General features: G+C 36.6%; 1 protein-coding gene and 1 long non-coding RNA gene across 22 annotated transcripts in view; one reads left to right on the top strand and one right to left on the bottom strand.

Moving 5' to 3' along the window:
* Positions 1-3916: 3916 nt before the first annotated feature.
* The window catches only part of LOC139799089 (uncharacterized), a 31565-nt gene continuing 14948 nt past the window's right edge, over positions 3917-20533 (top strand). The window contains exons 1-3 of the long non-coding RNA XR_011727086.1: positions 3917-4178; positions 16605-16655; positions 17172-17290. This is a non-coding gene — a long non-coding RNA (uncharacterized lncRNA). The remainder of the gene's footprint in view (positions 4179-16604; positions 16656-17171; positions 17291-20533) is intronic.
* ADGRL2 (adhesion G protein-coupled receptor L2) overlaps positions 10019-20533 on the bottom strand; it is a 388507-nt gene continuing 377992 nt past the window's right edge. For 9 of the 21 annotated variants that reach the window (XM_071750509.1, XM_071750507.1, XM_071750508.1 and 6 more), the window contains 4 exons: positions 18977-19105; positions 18472-18568; positions 15500-15628; positions 10019-12099 (listed from right to left, as the gene is read on the bottom strand). In XM_071750509.1, coding sequence (XP_071606610.1) covers positions 11345-12099; positions 15500-15628; positions 18472-18568; positions 18977-19105 — 1110 coding nt within the window. In that variant the 3' untranslated portion in view covers positions 10019-11344. Of the gene's footprint in view, positions 12100-12781; positions 12835-15192; positions 15275-15499; positions 15629-18471; positions 18569-18976; positions 19106-20533 lie in introns of all 21 variants that reach the window. The other 12 variants (XM_071750516.1, XM_071750527.1, XM_071750519.1 and 9 more) reach the window with 5 other exon arrangements.

The raw sequence follows: 20533 nt of genomic DNA, 5'->3' as shown, positions 1-20533 counted from the left end.
TCTGCTTCACTGTTATGACCAGTGATCTGGTTCTGATGGCAGAACCAATCATGACAACAAGTAATACATTGCAAAAACTCCTATTTTCTGTTCACTTTTCCTCCTGTTGAAAATGTTCCTGTGGCCCAGTGCTGGGTTTGGAGTATGTGGTACTGCTTGTTTTCCACCAACTGGGCTACTTGATCTGTGATTCCTAACTTCTGGGGTCATTTGGCTAACGGAAGACATTGAATATGTGCAAATATAAATGAGTGAGTAGTCTTTTTTTCCTACAAGGAAACAATGCACTAAATCTTGTCATTCCCCACCTCCCAACTGTTCAATTATTCCTTACCTGTTGAGAGAAAAGTGATTAAGTAGTGAGCATTAAATTTACCATTGATGCTACAAGAGAGAGAGCATGGATGTGGAACAGCACAGGCTCTGTGATAAGGTAATAAAATAGAGGGGATGAGCAACAAAGAGAAATGGCAGCAAATCTCATTCTGTTTGTGTTAACCAGTGAAGGTCTGTAATAATTTCACAGACCACAAGCAAAATATGCTGATTTCATATTGGCATAAATTGAGTCAAAACTTATTCGGGCAGATCCTCCATGCTCTGCCACTCTGTTGTAACAGATGCCTGCTTGTGAGTTGCTTTGTAACTACAATCAAGTGATAACCTTTCAGTATTTCAAGAAAAATATTCACAGATGTATCAGGAGGCCACAGTATTTTTCTGTCATTCACCAAAGCCAGCAAAAACACCCTCATGATCTTTCAAATGGAGGAGTCACAGAATCAAATTTCATTCCTTACACTGACTTTCTGAGCAGGATGGAGGACTTACAGATTTCAAGATAGTGAGCAGATTCACAGCTGTTGAGCCATCTTTTCTCTGGAGCTACTACATTTTTGTTGCTGAGAGTATAATGAATTTATTTCATTCTAGGGCACACATCATGCTGCTCCACTATTTCACATGGAGACACTTTAGCTCATTCTTCCGTCCTGTTCTGGAGGATAACGAAATACTAAATACTTGACATGCAGGAACTCTTTCCCTTGCCTGCTTAAGTGTCATCACCATTCATTCAGGAAAAATGCAGCTCTTCTGAAAGCAAGTGGTGCTGGAGTTTTGAAGATACAAAATTGCATTCAGCCTAGCAAATCTATGGATGATCCATGGAGTACATAGGTCAATGAAAAAAGAGGTCCTTTTGATTTCAGTGTTTGCTAGTGGGTACTTTCTTAACCATGTTCCCTGCTGGTCTTGCTGACTCTTACACTAAGTGCATGGGCTGTTCTGCAGACCATCTCAAGAGCAGCCTGCCTGTATCTTTGTAGTGAACAGAGACCTTGAAAGCTATTCTATTGCCCATATACTTACGCAAAAAAAAAAAAAAAAAAAAAGATACAGTTTTCTATATCGCATAAGGAAAAAGGATTCAGCTAGGTAAAATTTATCTAAATAATATATTGGCAGGCTTTTAGAATGTCACTAATTGCAACTAGTTGCTGGAAGACTCCTGTCGAATTTCTGAACTGTGAAAATCAGTGTGTAAAGAAGCAAATAGAACAAGTGTTATTTGAACAACTTTTCAGATCCTAATTCTTATGCTTCAAATAAATGTATTTTATGTTTCCTTTTCCTGACAAATGCAAGTCAAATATTAACACATTACATTTCAGTGTACTCATCACATTCGAGGGAAGGGCTGAGGAGCAGACAGAAAGAAGAAGAGGAGCTGTTTGTTTTTACCAGGGGAGCCAAGAGCTTTTCTGTGTATATGTTTAATGAATGAATCAGCCTATTTTAGCACAGAATTGCTTAGGTCGACAATTATTCAAGAAACAATACTGCCTTGGGAAAATCTATAGTAATAAAGAAGAAATCTAGATGGGCTGAATAACCTTTTCAAGCAGATATTTATCTCCAAATGAAGCTATTTTTGTGTAAAGTTTCTGTTCTTTAGAAAATGCATTATTGGATAGTTAAAAAATAATCAGTTTGTTAGTGTTTAGGGTCTTGAATTCAAGGTGGCAGTGAAATAAGTCATTAATAGATGGTATTCTCAGATGTATAGCTGGGAAGATTGTTAGGTTTTAAAGTCAAAGTGGCAATATGAGCTGAATCTATGCATCTGCACTCTAGTGACAACTGTTACCATTACCAATATGAACAGATAGCAGCTTCTAATTAAAGTTACAAGCCAGAGGGAATAGGCATTAAGAAAGAAAAGAATAATTCCGTGAATAAATTGCACTTGATTTACTAGTTCACCAAAAAGGTCTAAAAATTAGTATTTGAAATTACTTTAAATACAGCATCTATCAAACCACAGAACAATAATCAAGTCGACCTAATTAGAACACTTATAACTATAAGCAGCATGTAGCATATTCTTATCTTGACGTGGGGAGACCGAGTAGTCCCCAAAGTGCCAGTTAATCTACAAGAAACTTTTGCTGAAATCTAGAAGAACCTCCCCCTGCAGCAGCTACCTGCTTACTTTAGATGTCAGCCCATCCAGAGTCTAGCTTCTTGTATTCTCTGCATCTGAATTGAGAGGAATTTCTGTGTGCAGACCATGAGTTGAATCATGAAAGGAAGGTCCTCAGCAAATTACAAAGCACTTAACAGGAGCAATTTTGTCCACAAATGTAGGCTAGGCTTCTTTGTATTTAGATGTCACTTTTACTTACATTTTTACTTAGTTACTCTTAGTCTTCATGCAGTACAGCATCCTTTAAATATGAGAAAAATTTCAGGTACTCATTGCTTTGGAACTGATGAGGCCGCACCATGAATACTGCATCAGTTTTGGATCACTCACTACAAAAAAGAAATGGAGATGCTGGAGTAGGTCCCGAAATGGGCAAGAAAGCTGGTGAAGTGTCTGAAGAACAAGTCTTACAAGGAGTGGCTGAGGAAACTGGAGCTGTTTAGTCTAAAGAAAAAGAGGCTGAGGGGAGACCTTATCACTCTCTACAACTACCTGAGAGGAGGTTGCAGTGAGGTTGGGGTTGGTCTCTGCTCTCTAGTGGCAGCAGAACAAGAGGAAATGGTCTCAAGTTGAACTGGGGGAGGTTTAGGTTAGACAGTAGAAGAAACTTCATTGAAAGGGTTATTAACACTGGATTAGGCTGCCCACAGAAGTGATTGAATCTCTATCTGTGGAGGTGTTCAAAAGATGTGCAGATGTGGTGCTTGGGAAGATGGTTTAGCACTGGACTCTGTAGAGATATGTTAATGGTTGGAGTCAATGATCTTAAAGGTCTTTTCCATCCAGAATGATTCTGTGATTCTGTAAGGAATCTCTTAAGAATGGATATAGACCAGATTCCTGAAGTGGTGATGAACATATTACAAGCTCCTCTGGATGGGTAACACTGCCTTGTTCACAAGAAACGGTGCATTCATTGCTTTAGAAAATGGGAATTTTCTAATAAATTACGGGAAGCCTACGCTAAGGAAAATGCCTAGTCACCTTTCTCTTGCTAGGTATTTTCTTTGTTTTCTTTGTTTTCAGTGGTTTCGTGAGTGGTAGGGATTTGGTCCATTGAAACAGGTTGTTTCAGTTAAATTCAGTTTCAAAAGTGTACTTTGAAAATTTCAGGACATTTTTGGAATGATAAATTATGATACTACTTTCTGTAAGCCTATTGTGATCTGGCAACGCTAGGCTTGCCAGAATTAACAAAACTGAAGAGTTAGAAATACTTTACTAAACTGAAGTGTTTTGTTGAATTACCCAGATGGATGGACACTATTGAGATTTTTCTATCTTGCCTAGAGGAGGCAGCAAGGTAGTGGTAGTAGTGGTACTGGAGAGAAATGAGAAAGGGCAGAAATTAATTCTGTACCTCATTTGATTCATATTATGTTTTTATTTTCTTCTCTATGTGTCTGTGTTCTGCTTCCCTTCCCAACTTTTGAAAAAAAAGTCCAGGCTCAGGCACTTACAGCAGCCTCTAATGCACTTAGAAACCTTCATGGTTTCACATAAGCTTGCATGTGTTTGTGCTTTGTCATGGAAAGAGCCCTGTCACCAGCCAGTCCAGCTACAGCTGACTCTCTCCTCAAGAAGGTTTTTAGCTATAACTTCAAAGTAAGCTACTCCTGCCCAAGAGAAATAGAGAGCTGAGGGCCCAGGTCAACATTTGCAGCAGGTGGATGACTGTGACTCAGTACCAGTACTGACTGTGAGCAGCTCTTCAGTGCCACGCTGAGGGGTCACTTTCCAGGCCAGCCTTATTTTGATTCTTTGAGTTTCTTATTTAGAAGCTGTGTGTGGGAAATGTAGGGCCCTGAGTGCACCTCAGTGATGTGGTGCTCACCTTTGGCTGGGGAGCATCTCCACGCCACACTGCAGGCCACACGGTGAGGCAGGTACCACAAACATAGCACTGCATGGCCTTCCAGCAGCCTCACACAGTCCCTCACCTGTAATGTCAAAACTCATGGAATTCTTGGATCTACTCGGACAGGGTCCATGACCATTTCACGACACAAAGTAAACCTGGCCTGATCAGTCTTCAGCTGCCATATAAAGAAATAAAAGAGCTGGGAGAAATCTTACAGCCTGTCTTCCATAGCAAAGAGATACACATGGGCTCATGGAGATCCGGAAAGATTCCCAAATCCAGCTCTTGCTGCAGCGAGACAGCTGAAGTATGGGCAAATCAAGGGGTGCTGTAAAGCTTTAATGGTGGCATTTACACTGTGAAGCTGCAGAGCTTCTCTCTTACCTCCAGACAATTTGTAATTATTGCCGGGACAGTGGCTTCAGCAGGGGAGAGAAGGAGCCCCTTGGTAACCTAAATTCTGGATTCTGGCATTCAGAGACAGCCCCTGCACACGCTCTGTGGCAGTGACACTGCCCATGGTGCCTGGATTGCCTTGGTCACCTCCACTGTGACAACATGGCTCAACACACAGTAACCAAATGTGAGATGAGAAAATGTCTCCAGTAGCAAAAATGTGCCTATAAGGTTAGAATTAATTCTGCCCCTGAAGTAATTCCTGCTGTAGCTGTGGATGATGAACCTTGGGATTTCAGCGCCTAAATTCCACCTCAGTTTCACTTTGAGCAGTTAAGTGCTTTTTGGATCTGCCATGTAGCAGCTCCAAACATTTAAGCTCATAGTGCAGAGGAAACCTTGCCAAAAGAGATGCAACTGCTTAGGGCAAGAAAATTGTGCCTCTCTAACATACTAAATTCATGCAGCTGCTGAAAGCAGAGGGAATGACTGATGTAATTTATTTGGATTTAAAAAAACAAACCCAAGACTTTGAATAGCAAACCTGTATTGAGGAAGTGAGAGCTAAAGTAGTTGTGCACTAGAAACTAAGAGGTAGAACAGGACTAAATCGTTGATTTTTAATTTTTTTTTAATGTTTTTTTAATAATTTTTTAAAATGATGGCAATAGGCTAATGGCATTGTGCCCCAAAACACAGGGGCCACATTCAAACTGGCACTATCTGAAGAAGGGGATAAACGTGCTATCTGAAAGGTGGGCCTGTTTGCTGTTAGTATAGAATTATTTCAGTTAATCAGAACTAGGGAAGATTGTGAATGACCTGGGTTAATAAAATGAATAAATGGGCAGCATGATGCAGATGAAATGAAATGCTGACAAATAGAACATTGGGCACACATTCAGATGAATAATTGGAAGTATTTGTAGGCTTTGCAGGGCTCTAAATTAACCATAACTATTGAGGTCATTACTTGGTATGATCAGCTTAGTGGAAAAAAAAGTGCTGTGAAGGGATACTTTAAGAACAAAAGATGATGTGAGACCATGCGGAAAAAAAAGCTGAAAAGCATAGAATAGAAAATATAGTTCCATCTATAAATCAACAATAACAATATACCCATAATTTTGTTCTTGCCACATATGTTAAAACATACTGACAAAAAAGTAAATCTGTGGACTGGCAACTAAATGAGAGAAATGGAGGAGGCTGAAAAAAGTATTTGTTTAGAAAGGTATCAAATAATAGGAAACAGAGGTGAAGTATTGAAAACAATGAGTGGCATAAAGAATACAGGCTGAGAAGTTTCTGTTTATCCTTCTGATGCAAAAAAAAGGAACAAAGTAGTATATGTAAAGTGAATGAAAATTAATTACTTTCATGAAAACCTCATTAACCTTTGGGACTCACTCTTTTAAGCAAATCTGGCAACCAAAAGTTCAGCAGCATTGTGTTATTTTAAAGCAATTCTTATTCTACAAGAGGACTGGAACAGTTATTCCAGATAGCTATTCAATCCCGATTATTCAGATCTCCTTTTCTGTTAGATAAGGCTGTAGAGATACTAACCTGTTGTTCATTATTTGGGAATCAGCCCTTCTAATGTGCATAGATGGTTTTTGTGCATAGCTTTGTTGTCTCTAAAGTGGTTGGCAGTGCAGTCTGTATTGTGCCAGGGCTCCTACTCCAACACACCAAATAAGATGTGCACCCAGGGAAAAAATGGTTAAAAATTACATAAACTTTGCTATAGAAAAAAATTCTATGGTAAAACTACCTATGTCTGCAACTGTGACTTTCCCTGTCTGGGATCCTGGACTGATGATTTCAGCAGCTGGTGCCCAAGATGGAATGGTCTTTTAGAATCTCTTTGCTAGCGAGTTGTATGATTTTTTGCAAGCTTGTGTATGATTTTCAGTAGCATTTATAACCACTCAGGCTGCACCACAGTGTGATCCATCTCACATGCCAGGAACTTTGATGGGGAGCAGTTGAGATTAATGATGACATAATACAGTAAGAGAGATATTAATGCTCTTTGGCATGAATTAATGAAATACCATTGAGAATTTATCCTGCATGAACAAAAAGATTTAGAAGTTGTCATTGTAAAAAAAAAAAACAAAAAAACACATGAAGGATTTTACTGAAAAAACCTCCAAACACTCAGATGAAATAGATGGGAGTCCTAATGAGCCTTTACTTCATAATTTTTTGTCAGAGCTGGATGATTCAGCTGGATCCATTAATTGAATTCCTGTGAATTTATGAAGTGTTTATATAAACAGAAGGTACACTTTTCTTGCATCCAGGACTGTGGTAGGGGTAATTTTTACCCCCAGTTCATCGCAAAGCTGGATTCCAACCCATGGTGTAGTAGTAGAGACTCAGCAGGGCAGTGGCATGCCAGTGGCATCCAATAATTTGGGGGCCTGATGTCATATTGTAACCATACAACAAAACCCTTGGAAATGGCAACAGTGCTCTCCATAAATATGGAGGATGACTGTCATCATCTATTTAAAAAAAAAAAAAAAAAAAAAAAAAAATCTATGGTGTGCTTTGCTGTGGCCTCCCTGGTGTAAGTGTCTTTGCAGGGCTAGAGCTGAGGAGGAACTGAAGAATTACTGCTGAGATCCATCAGTTTTCTTTCTCCAACGTACCCTGAAATTAGTGAGTTAGAACGTCAGTGAAGATGTGGTATATATATATAATTGTCTATCTGTAGCATCTCTTGATTTAAAAATAATTTTATTCGGGGATAAAACTTTACACTAGCATATATTGTCATATAATCAGGTCTAGAAGACAAGTTTAGTTAGTTTTGAGGCAAAGTGGGATAACAACAGTACACAGGGACTGTTTACATTTTTTTTCTGTTTATATCAGGTGTTCTGAGAAGTTCAGAAAAAATTTTCCTTAAAAATTAGGACATGAAATGACACATATTTTATCCATAACTTATGTCAATTTGAAACACCTTTTATTGCCTACATAAGTGAATATATGTAAACTTTATTATTAATTTCATTTCAAATTTAAAAGAAGGTGTACTGTAGAATTCACAGATAAAGGTTAATTTTAACTATAAAGGTATTACCAGTGTTGCATTTCTTCATGTAATGGTTCACTTATGTAGAATTGAGATGTATTTTATAATTAACAATGCATAGCACCATTATACAACAGTTCACTAAATGCACATCCCATTTAATCTTTTTTGTAGAAATTAATATAACTGGACTGAAGTTACAAGGAAGAACTGAACTGAGCCAGTAGGGTTAACACTGATACTAACAGGAGATTACTAGCCATAGGAAAATTACAGCTTTTCAGAAAGACAGTGCCTAAAATAGAAGCATATCCTTGGCACCATCATAGGAACTGGTTAACTGATGACCCTGAAGAAATACTTGTTTCCATTAATTCTGCTGTCATTATTTCGCTATCCTCAAACTCTTCCTCTGAATTCTTCTGTCCTTCTGATCCCAAGACAAGATGGCAGGAACGCGAGAAGAGAACATAAAGAAATTACAATAAGCTGTCGGCTATATAATTATACTGTAACCTACTACACTGAGAAGTTACACCAACAGAAATCTGGCAAGGTATTGGCTGCTAGCTAAACACAGAACACTCACTAGCATAACATTAAAAAAAAATCAGGTTCACTAAAAAGCAACACCTACATTACAAAGAAGCTAACAAAAGAATTCCCTTATGATACTTAGGTTCAGCTGGTTCATCTTAGGTTCATCAGCTACATTTTCTTGGTTTATGAGAACATAATTGTTACATTTTCAGTTGAATATATATTTAAGATCACAATGCTACAAACCTTTTTCCAGCTTGTAGTTTTGCCACCTTTAGTTAGACACAAAGGAGTACTTGCTTGAACTAGGGCTGAAGATTCTGCTGAAAGTTGGTGATATTATTAGATTATGTGTACTGTAATTACTTGAGCACCACCATTTTTAAATCTTTAAGACATGATTTCCTAGATAGAAGGCAGTAGGTATGCTTTTAAGTTGCCATACAGACCACAGCAAAATTTTTTGCTCCTAAGAGTCTGTTGTCTACCCTGAATCGGAACAAATCCTTATTTCATAGAGGCCTTAGATTTTTAAGCATCTCTACTAAATAGAAGTAAACTATTTCTGATTAAATTTAAATGTTCCAGTGACTCTACCACCAACATAATAACTTTTAAGTGTTAGCAAAATGCTGGCAAGAGTTAGCATCTTCAACATAGATCCTACTCTTTTTTTTTTTTTTTTTTTTTTTTTTCTTCCAGAGCAATTGCTACAGTGACACAGTCATGATTAGAGATACATCAAGGTTACCTGAGCCCCACAGTTCCATCTCAACCTGGATTTTGGTTTGTTTGGGGTTTGTTTTTTTTTTGGTGGTTTTTCTTTTTTACAGTTTGAATGTCTCTACAACAGGAAGTCTTTCCCCATTTTTTTTTCCTGAAATCAGCATTGATTTATTTTCCAAATGGACTTCCAAAGATAACAGAATTGATAGACATTTCAAATGAATTTGTGCTGCTATCACACATGAAAATGCCAATAGCCACACATGGAACCATGGCCTCTGTGATGACAGGGCATTAATTTTAGAGTTATTTGAAAGAACACAATTTTGGAAGTGGTGACAAATAAAGTACTTGGAAGTTCTTTGAGAGGCCTTGATTGAGAGGGACAAAAGAGGCTGGAGAACCAAGGCAACTCAGACTTCAGACTTATGCCACTGATTAGAAGGTAACATTTTGGGCATCAGCTGCCTTCTGCAGTTCTCTAGTCTGATAAAAATAGGGACCATCGTGCTTATTTATCTGACTCAAAACAGTGCCGTGATGGATTAATTATTTAGATAGCTCTTGGAGTGCTATCCAAATGCTGCTTATTCATGTTTTCCCCACTGCAACAATGTATCTTCATCACTAATAATTAACTGCTAATTACTGATAGGATAGTGGTGTTTACCACCTTATTTTAAATTTCGGGACAGATGTCTACTTAAAAGTTATGTAAATTTATGAAATTACAGTACATTTTCCTAATGATCCTGATTATGTCTGAGTTTGATCCTATCCAATTGTGACTAGAGTAATGAATAGTAAAGATGACCTCTCTTGTAGAGCTATACAGACAGTTTCTATTGTATTCTCAACACTTAAATCATGAAATGTAAAGAAGCCATTCTAAGCAGGATACAGCTGGGCTGAAGGACTGATGATGCCAATTATGCTTCGTACATAATAATGCACATTTTACCTATTTGGAAAAAAATTCACATTTATTTACTGTCAAACAGGTGTTAAACTTTACACTGGATATTAGTGATGGGCTCATTATTAACAGGTTTACACAAAGGGATGAAAAAAAGCAGAATCGTGTTGAAACAATTTACATTTCATTAGATTTTTATCATAAAATAAATTAATTACTAAATATAGGCAGAAGGAATATGGAAGAGTAATAGTTATGTTTTCTTTATTTTTTTAAAGGACAGGCACCTTTTATTCACGAGAAAGCTTGTGAGAAGTGTCCAGTGTCCCCTTTACCCCTTACCACCCAACCCTGATTAGAGACTGAACAGGGAATTGAGTTACAATCTTTGTTAGCTATACCAAATTTGTGCAAGGCTTGGCATAATTGGCTTCTAAAACAATTTTCTCCCGAAATGATGGTTTTTGGCAACAAAAATTTAAAACGTAAGAATAAAAACTAACTTGTCAAAGCAGAACACTGTTTACAGTGAAAAATAAGTGAAAATGGGTAGAGCTTGCATTTTAAACATACTACCGTACTATGAACAGAGTGTAAGAAAACCAGCTTATAACATATGTGCAACCAAGAGCTTTCCACAATATTTTCTTCAAACTCTTTAAAATTATTTTTTAATGATAATTATATTTCAGTTGGACACAAATGTATTTATTTTACCCTAGCAATAGAACAAAATATAATTTCTTTAGCCATTTTTTTTCATCAGAACGGTTCATTGTACAGTTGAGGAAATATATGAAATAAGGCCTGTGGCTTGATTGCTAGTGGTTAGACATGTATTCAATCTTTGCCCTAATGGAAAAGATTTGCAGTGAACTGCAAACTGATGCAGAATATCTCTCCTGCTTTTGCAAGTCTTGTCAGGAATAGTAAGATACAGTAAATTTGTCCCACAGGATTTTAGAACCTACGCCTTGTATATAATACAATGTAGGCCTAGAAAAAACAATGGTGCAGCCATATTTACAAATTTAGTTCACAAACTGCTGCAGTAAAATGGCTGGGAAGTGTTTATTTCTCTTTTTTTCACAATTTTGTTAAATTCAGCAGCAGAAGATATCTTAAAATACCTTGTTGGTATTTCTTTTCTTTGTAACAAATAATTCATCTTAGTATACTCTGTGTATATACAAAGTTTTTGTTTTATAAAAATTCACAGAACTGCGAGGTCCAGTCATCCCCGTTACTGGAGAACCACAGGGTCAACAGAATTGTCTCTTCAAGCAGATATGAGGGAGCCTGCATGGGGCCAATTAAGTCTTTTTAATACTTGTACATGGCCTTTAATATTTCTTTGCTACACTATTAAAGGCTTGTCACTAGTTGCATTTGTCCTTCTCTAACATCCCCTTCGGGAATACATCCTTCCTTGTTAATGGGAATTATATAGCCGTCGCTATTACCCCTGCTGATTTGATAGTACATCTGAAGCTGATGGCCAGCTCCTAGGTTTGGCATGCTCTTGTAGTAAATGTCCTCATTTTCACTCCTCCTGGAGGGAGAGAGATCTTCTTCAACATCGGGGCTGCTCTCTGGATACGGAGAGTCTCTGAGGTTGGGCATGCTCGTGTAAAGAGAGTCTCTGTTGGGGGACTGGAGGTGGTCGTCAGCCTCAGCTGTCAGCTGTGAGACGTAGCTGTCTGTTCCCTCGGTCTTCACTTTCTTCTGGGGCTGGTATAGAAGGGAGTGAGTCCGCTGAGGAATGAGGGGGGCCTCGAGCTCTTTGTGGTGGAGCTCCAGCCCAGGGGTGTCACTGTGCATCAAAGATGAGGCATCTGCTACGATGGCGTCATCTTCGCTACTGCTCCCGCCGATCACAGCTTTGGCTGGTAGGGTGCGCTCCAGGTTGTGGTTCTTGCTGCTGCCCCGCAGGTTGTTGTGCACTAATTCTGAAATGATCATTTTCTCAAAAGCAGTATCATTCAGGCTTAGTCCACAGTCTACAACCTGCACGCTGTCATTATAGTCTCCATTGCGCAACGAGTAGCTGTTGTTGAAATTACCATTTAGCGGTAGAGTATCCATGGCACTTGTATCCCTGGCATTGTTCAGTGAATGTCCTGAAACAGAGAAGGGCAGAGCTGGTTATTGCCTGATGTGCTTTTAGGAGGTTATTTTTTTTTATTATTTTTTTTTTTTTAACAGAATTGTTTAATGTAGTTCAGGACAAAGTTGTACTTGGAAGTAAGACATGAGAAAAGTTAGGTTATTGAACATTCCCAAATGTAAACAGTTTCACACCTTATAGGAAAGATGCATTGTAAAGGTAGTAACTTGTATTTCCTGGGAGGAATAGTGGCATTTTAATTTCTTAATTTAGTGTCAATTATGTGACTCTTCCACAAGGAACTGTTCACTCCATGCCCTTGCATATGTAATGCAAAGCAATTTATTTTGAAACAACTATGTTTTGAAGTACACCACCATGATTCAGGAAAAGAAAATTAACAGAATTTGTCCTAAACGACACTAAATTAAAAAGGAATTAGATCACAGACATAACTGAAGGTAAATGTACAACATAAACCCACGTAACTGGCAAGCAACTACTTTAAACAACATTTCTAACATTTTTTCCTTTTTTTTTTTTTTTTTTTTGAGATGAAGTAAAGAAAAGAATGGAAAAAATGGATAAATACAAAGAATTCATGTTAAACAAGGACAGCCATCTTTCACACTACAGGGACCAGGGCCCACAAGCACCATCCAACAACACGATAGACAGCAGGTGGAATGACTCACTTTGGACAACTCACATCATGTCTGTCTGCTCAGGCTATCTGGCCTAAGAGTAGCTGATATATAAAAGAAAGTAAAATGATTTATTGTAACATGATGAAGAATTACTGAGCTTCTCAGCAACTTAGTCAGAGCAAGGGTTCAGCAAATTAGATTACTAAGCAATAACAGCTTTTCTTTTCCCACTTAATGTAATTTTTTTGCACTAATATTCTGTCTGCCAACAACGGCCCCAGGCTTCTAAAGGTCAAAGTTTGCCTGCAGTCTGCATCAGTCACAGTGACAGCACTGAATGAACCAGAATCGTTAATTAAGAGTTAGGCCCACAGTTACCATGGGCATGGAAGTCAAATGCAGAAATGTTAGGAATTTCTGTAAGTATGGGTCACAGAAATTAAACCAAAGAATAAATATTAGTTGTGGAATGGGAAGAGGCAATCAGCCATGGCTGATATCTCATAGCTGCTGGAGGAATGACAGATTGGGTAAGTTTGCTGGAAACATGAACAGAAGTTTAAGGGGTAGAAAAATGAAGTCTTATGATGATTAGGCTCTTTATGCTTTCTTTCAGTTTGGGCTTTTTTTTTTTTACACAATAAATAAAAGGTTTTCCTACAGACACAAAGACATGTAAACTATGACAGCACAGTGCTTCCCAAGCAAAGAAAAAAGAAAACAAAAAACTTCGAAAGAAATTAAACAGTCTGAACCATGGAAAGTCAGATGATTAGAGCATTCCTAGAAAATCATTTAATCTACAGATATGTCTGGAAGTAAAGAAAGAATGGAGTGACTTTACTGAAATGAGACTGACCACTGTGAGGCTGCTGCATCATATGCAAGGCTTGGAGGAGTATAAGAAAATGATTGTTTTGGAAAAGATTATACATTTTCCCATTTGGTTGCATTTTTTTGTTTGTTTTTTTGATTGTTTCTCTTGGTTTTTGTTTTTGTTTGTTTTTATGAGGGTTTTTTTTTTGTTTTGTTTTTTGGGTTTTTTTTTCATAATTAAAGCTGCAGCTTATCCTAGAAAATTCAATCTTCTCTGGAAATACTGTTTTCAATTAAAAAGTAATTGCATTTTCTCATGAAAAGATTTTTGTCTTCAACTTTAAAAAAAAAAGAAGTAATAATTTCCAAATAAATGCTGAGTAATTTACAAATCGTTCTGTATTTGTGTTATTGTTAACTCCTCTCCATGTGTACTGATTTAAACAGTGATGAGGGTTGTTTGAAAGGTCTCTTTAAGCTTTGATTAAACAACTTCGTAGTTTTGCAATTTCATGTATGTTCCAAGATTTTTCTTGCAATGGATTTAACTGCACAGAACATATGGCATTTATAAAAGTAGACAACACATGGACCACATGCTGGCATTCATTTCCCTCATGGAAGTGATTTAATTCTATAATTCTCTTTTCTTCTGCTAAACAGATACCAAAATAGGCCTGATGATCCAAAATGAGTTTTCTATGATATACTGCAGAGTTAAGCATGCTAGAATATATTCAAATTGGTTTGATGAGGCAAATTTTGTTGCCCATGATCAGGTAATTAATTTGAAAACTTTTCATAGCCTGTAGCAAAAGTACTGTGGGAATGTAAAAATATAAAGAAATTGTTGAGCATTTGTGTTTGACACTGCTTTGGATTTAAACAGCAAATTATTTCAGCATTTCGTAACTTTTGTTACCAACAGGTTTGCTACAGACCTCATGTTGTTTCCCAAAAAGCAAGTTCTTTTTCAATGTGGAAACATTTCATTTGCAAATTGTGAACCACTTGCCCGCTGAGTCTACTTCATGACTGCTAGTTATGTTTTAATTGTGTCCATTAAAAATCATGCTGAAAAAATTTACATTTGATAGGCAAAGTTAAGTTTTACTCCCATACTTGTCTCTCTGTAGGTTGCTAGAGGAAAGCATAAGGAAAGTAAGAAAACAAGAGAATGAAAATAGAAACTGCAGTTCAGTTAAAAAGAAAACTTGAAATAAAAACTGGAAACAAGGTTTTATGAGCTCTTTATCAAAGATACACTGTTCCAGTTATACTAAAGTGATCTTATGTCTCCTCACGAAGTAACTGCTAGATATTTACTGATTAATTGCACTGGAGTTAAAAAAAGCAATGAGCTATTGTAACAACAAAATGTTAAGTAAGTGATGACACCCCTTATTTCTACAGAACTAAACTGTTCTAGTTGTTAATCTCAAGATTTTCCTACAGGAAAATGATCTACCATAAAGCTGCACTATACTATAGTTTAGATCTCTTTGATGCTGGATACAATTTTCTACTCTGGGGTATGCAAAGGTGTCAAGATGCCTTGCACTGCTTTAGTATCTAATCTGTTCCCAAAGCAGGTTTTTCTCAGCAAGCTTTAGAGTCAACCTTATAGTGCATAGATGTGATACCTCTAAGTGATATATATCTTGAAGATGGGCTCTCGGACCATGTGTTGTCAGTCCTGTAATAGTATATTAAGATTTATGCCACCTGTGTTAAAAACATGGATAATTATTGGTAAATACTGTTATGGCAAAGGCATTACTATAATATAGTGCAGTTTTACAAGCTGACATTGGCAATACTGTATTTCTCCAACTGACAGAAATTCAGAATGTATGGCTAGGGCATTGCAACTCGAGTTTCTATCTAGGGAAAAGAAGGGATTTGGAGAGAGCCAAGAAAAGCAGTTTTATTCAGGAAGTATAAGCACACCTGGTGAGTTAAACACAGGAGCTGAAGGGGCATTACATACAACTGTTTCAGCGAGCAATGTGTTATAGGGGTTGTTAGTGCCGTGTGGTCGAAGAAGAGGGTTTGTTAGTAGGTAATTGCCAGTCATTCCTAAAGCAAAAGAAACAGAAAAAAAAAATGTCAGTTCTTTAATTTTAGGCTGACAGTTTCAATAAAGAATATTTTTTTATTCATCATGAATCATGTAGGACTTGTCAAATGCAATTCAGCTGAAAATTTCTGAATGTACTCGTGCTATGTATTTGAAATGGGAGTAGGAAAATACAGTTAGATTCAAGTAATTCACAGGTGCTGTCCAAATCCCCAAAGTAAACATCTGGTGAGAATGACATTTACTAATGTATACAAAATCACTGTTACACAAGAATAGCAATTAAATGTGTAGAAATCCAAAGTACTACACAAAGCTATTGTAACTTTTAAAATGATCACATGGAACACTTCTGTCCAGAACTGTGAGAACTGAGTATCCCAAATGGGAAGGTATTGAGAAATCTTTTTATAACAGAATCAGAGATGTTATTCACTTTCTTAAAAACACAAGGACAGTGGAAGGAAATTGTTGTTTTCAAACAGACAGTGGATGACAAACTGCAAGAAGCATATCTTAGTATCTGCAAAAGTAAGCATGCTGAGGGGAAAGCAAAATATTTGCTCTAAGAAATCAGAGCATTCACATTTTCTCCTGAGACATTCATGCTGCAAATTTATCTGCCAGGTTTTAAAAAGGAACTCCCCAAATGACAATTTTTCTTTAAACAATCAGTTTAAAAACAATGTAAGATAAATCAAAATACTACATGGACCCTTTTTTTAAAAAAAAAAACATTTTACATGTTAATGCAACACCATGTAAACAACTCTCAGAATAATTAGGAAAAGATCAGCATATTTTGAGAAATTATTAAAAAGCCAATCTTGATTTATAGCTACTAGAAGAAAAATGGGTTGGAATAATGAAGAAAACAAACAAAAAAACACCACACATAAGATGCTGTGATTTAAAACTTGCTTTAAACATTTAATTAAGGTAAAATGGCACTTTCTTTTCTATTGCTTTCCACAGCAGTATATCCAGATCAGTGTATTACAGACCAAAGGACAACTAAAGAGCCAAGTATCTTTATATAGTATAGATATTTTTATTTGGCAAGGAAGATATATATATATATATATATATATATATATATATATATATATATATATATTCCAAATATTAATGCTTTTGTACTACCATAAGATAATTGGTATCAGAAATTAGTAGAAAAATCTAAGACTCAGAAAATTATTGCCTGATCATGCTAATCTTTTTTGAAAGGTTTTATTGTAGCTTTTTTTCAGTTGTAATATACTTATTATTGGAAATACTAATTAAAATACATTTTGCTTGTTTTGTCTAGTGGTTTTGGGGTCTTTTTTGTGTACTATGTTAAATCTTGTATAGAATTATTACGTGTAATTTATAGGTAACAGATTTTTTTTTTAATAATTTTTTTCCCACCTTTAAAATTTTGATTTTTATTTTGAAGGGAAAATTACACTTGTAATTAATTGGTAAACTACCCTTACATGTATGTGTCACCAAGATAGTGACAATATTATAATTAAAGTCGGTATCAATTTTTCTAAACAGAATGGCAGAACATGACTTCAGAATGGAACTCCAAAACGGAGAAGCAGCCAAGACCTCTGTTCAACTCTGAGTCAACTGAGGGGGTACAGCGTAGTTAGAGCAAACCTCACTAGTCACAGGTATCAAATTAGGATGAAATCCCAGATTTTTGTTGCAAGTATTTTTACAGAACTTTAATAAGAAACTGGAAGGTAACAGCCTTCTCTCATGGGTATGAAAAATGTACATTTTCTACTTAGGAGAAGTTACTCATTGTGATTTTTGCCAGAGGAACATGCAAGAATGGGGGAGGGAGCAGTGAGACACACAGGTCTTACCCACTTTCTTTTTGCTACATATCCAGAACAGTATTATGCTTTCTGAAATATTTTATTTTCCAAAATACTACATTTTTCACTTCCCAAATGAATGTGTGCTAAGTACATGTCCCTACTACCAAATCTTGAAAATAACAAACAACCAAACAGAAAATAATTTGCTAGTTGTGGTTGATGAGGGTATTGCAGCAGCCCTGACAGTGGTGCATTTTGTCTGAAACTTTCTGAGTTGAGCAGGAACTGGTTGCAATGAGATCAAGTCTATGTGTTTTTCTCCTAGACATGTGGGCAGAAGAATAGGCTTTGAACTTGGCTTGCATGGAACAGTCTTCCTTCCACTGCCAGTGCAAAGTGCCTTAAAAAAAACAGGTGGGAGAGGAGAAACGAAGGGGTGATCTGTCTCTGTTAATACCCTTGCTTTCTAACTGGACATGAGAATGAGGTTACTGATTTCAAAATCTATTTGAGCTGAGAAATTTGGAGTTCTGGCTTCTCTGTGCCTGAAAATCTGGATTCTATCCCAAGTGACAGATACGATGATCTTTGAAACAGAAGAGATAAATGCTTTACAGACATCTTTTGCATAGAAATTATATCAATTAGATTTCACTGGGAAAATTTCTGCACCTAAAAATCATAGTCAAATATGCATTAAAATGTTACTGCACTCATATTTCTGTTTCAGATTTAACCTATAAAGGTTAGGAAAGATTTAAAATTATGATCTTGCTTTTAAGTTAAATTATTGATGTAACTTATTTAAATACATTTCCACAAATGGAGAAATTCAACTTCTATAGCAGGGGGCCAGTTGAGGGAACAAGGTTTTTAAATATGCTGGTGGATAACTTTAAAACTGCTTTTAGAGAACATTTGTTACAGATTTTATTTTTTTAAAACATTCTTTTCAATTCTGTGTTAAATGATATAAAATCTGTATAAAATTTAAGGCTTCTAAAACTGAAATGTTCCCAGTGACTGACCTTGATTAAGTGTTGAAGTGCTGTTGATGTCACCTGAGATAAAAGACGATTCGGATTGTTTTCTCACAGTGTCATTCCACATCCTCCTTATACGACTCTGTTATATAGTGAGACACAAAATATTAAGTTACAAAAAGCTTTTTCCTACTTATATTCTACTGTCTAGAACATTTTTTATTTTGGCTTAAAGTAAGCCATTCTAGCACACAGTGAAATTCCTTCTTTTGTTATTGAAAATCTAATTTATTAAATTTCATTTAGATGAAACATTATGGTATAAACATTCCTACAAACAAGTCCCTGATTACAAGAAACATAGGGTGTTTGGATAAGACCAAAGTAAAAGAAAATGTTTAAAAAGAAATCAATTCTACTATGCAGAAGTATGTACTCACCATTTAAGTGACAATACTGAACAGACAATTAGTGCTTCTAATTGGAACAGATCTCAGTAGTCTTTTTATAAATAAGGTTAATTAAAAGATGTTGTGAAAACCTTTGTTACCTGTGTGCCAGAGGAATAGCGAGCACTAGTTCTTGTTGTTGATGCCTTCACTGAACTGTGGGGACTCTCAGTTGGCAGCCCACCACAGCAGTAGGAATGTCGGAAGCATTTGCCATATTCCTTGCGTACCTATGTGGGGGAAGAAAGATTACTTAGCACAAAAAAAAAATAAATAGTGTTAAATATCTCTGTTGGCAAAACCACACAAACCTTGCGCTGAATTTACTCTTCTTTGTCAAACTGTTGGCCACTAGCAAATCAAGTTCTTTTTTCCGTAATTAGCAGCAGCATTCTCAGCTATCCGGGATTTTTGAGAAATTATTTCCAAGGTGTACATGTACTTTGTTTTGATGTGTCTAGATCTTCATTAATGAGTTATTTACAGGACTGTTTTTCTTTCATCTTTATGTTGTAGATTAATATAATTAAATTTACTTGAATTGAATGCTGGCTGAAAATAGTCCTTTTTCTATGAGCTTTTGGTGCAGAAAGCCTGTCTTCCCACTCTACACTCAAGAAAGGCTGAGCTAACTATCTAGCCTTTGCCCTGCTTGGTACTGACTATTATGTTGTCCCTTCCAAGAGTGTGCACAAAGCCTACAGTGACTATAAAGGCATTTTCATGTAAAGTCATTCTGTGTAATGCAAACAGCTGCCAGCTCATATGGTCACACCTGCTTCAGGATTGTATAAAGCTCACAATCACCACTGCTCCATTCCAGGCAGAGTACCCTCTATGCTGGTGGAGGGACTGTCTGTATTCCAGAGCCAAATTTTGAAGAGTAAAGTTGGAAAATTAAGCACCTTTCATGTTTAGGATCAAAAAATACTCATCACTGGCTTTTCTGAACCTAGCAATTTGAATATACCTGTGCACTTACCTAGATTTATTTGTCAGAACAAAACTATTTAATGATTATTTGTCCTGCATTTATTCACCTTCTGTTTCCAGTGACCTACAGGCAACTTCAGTTTTTAACTTATGTGTGTTAACATTTGTCATGAAAGTAATCAGAGTTAACTTTATAGAAAGCAGTTCTCTCATATTTGGTGACTGCTACACTGGCTACTGTTTTCAGACAACTATTATTATTTTCATCTCAGCAGCATGACAGCATCAGTGAAAGTGGATAAAACTGGTAAACAAGTGTGAATCTAAAGTGGTAAATCTTCCACCAGATACTTGGGAATCTAAGCTTATCTTTGTGAAATGGCTTTGAACTTGAAGATTTAGGTTAGACATTAGTAAGAAATTCTTCACTCTGAGGGTGGTGAGACACTGTAACAGGTTGCCCTGGATGCCTTATCCCTGGAGGTGTTCAAGACCAGGTTGGATGGGTTTTTGAGCAACCTGGTCTAATGAGAAGTGTCCCTGCCCATGCAAGGGGATTGGAACTAAATTATCTATAAGGTCCCTTCCAACCCAAAACATTCTGTGATTCTATGATCTTCACCAATGAGTTGCCTAAGTTTCTGGGAAAAGCGGGATTTCAGCTAAAGTGGAAAGTCTGCTTGATCTGTAGGACAGAAATGAGCATATATGTAAAAGGGGGAGTA

The sequence above is a fragment of the Heliangelus exortis genome, chromosome 8, assembly GCF_036169615.1.
Source record: "Heliangelus exortis chromosome 8, bHelExo1.hap1, whole genome shotgun sequence".
In the NCBI taxonomy this organism is placed as follows: domain Eukaryota; kingdom Metazoa; phylum Chordata; class Aves; order Apodiformes; family Trochilidae; genus Heliangelus; species Heliangelus exortis.
The sequence above is the reverse complement of the archived record's forward strand: the minus strand, read 5'-3'. Positions and strand labels throughout refer to the sequence as shown.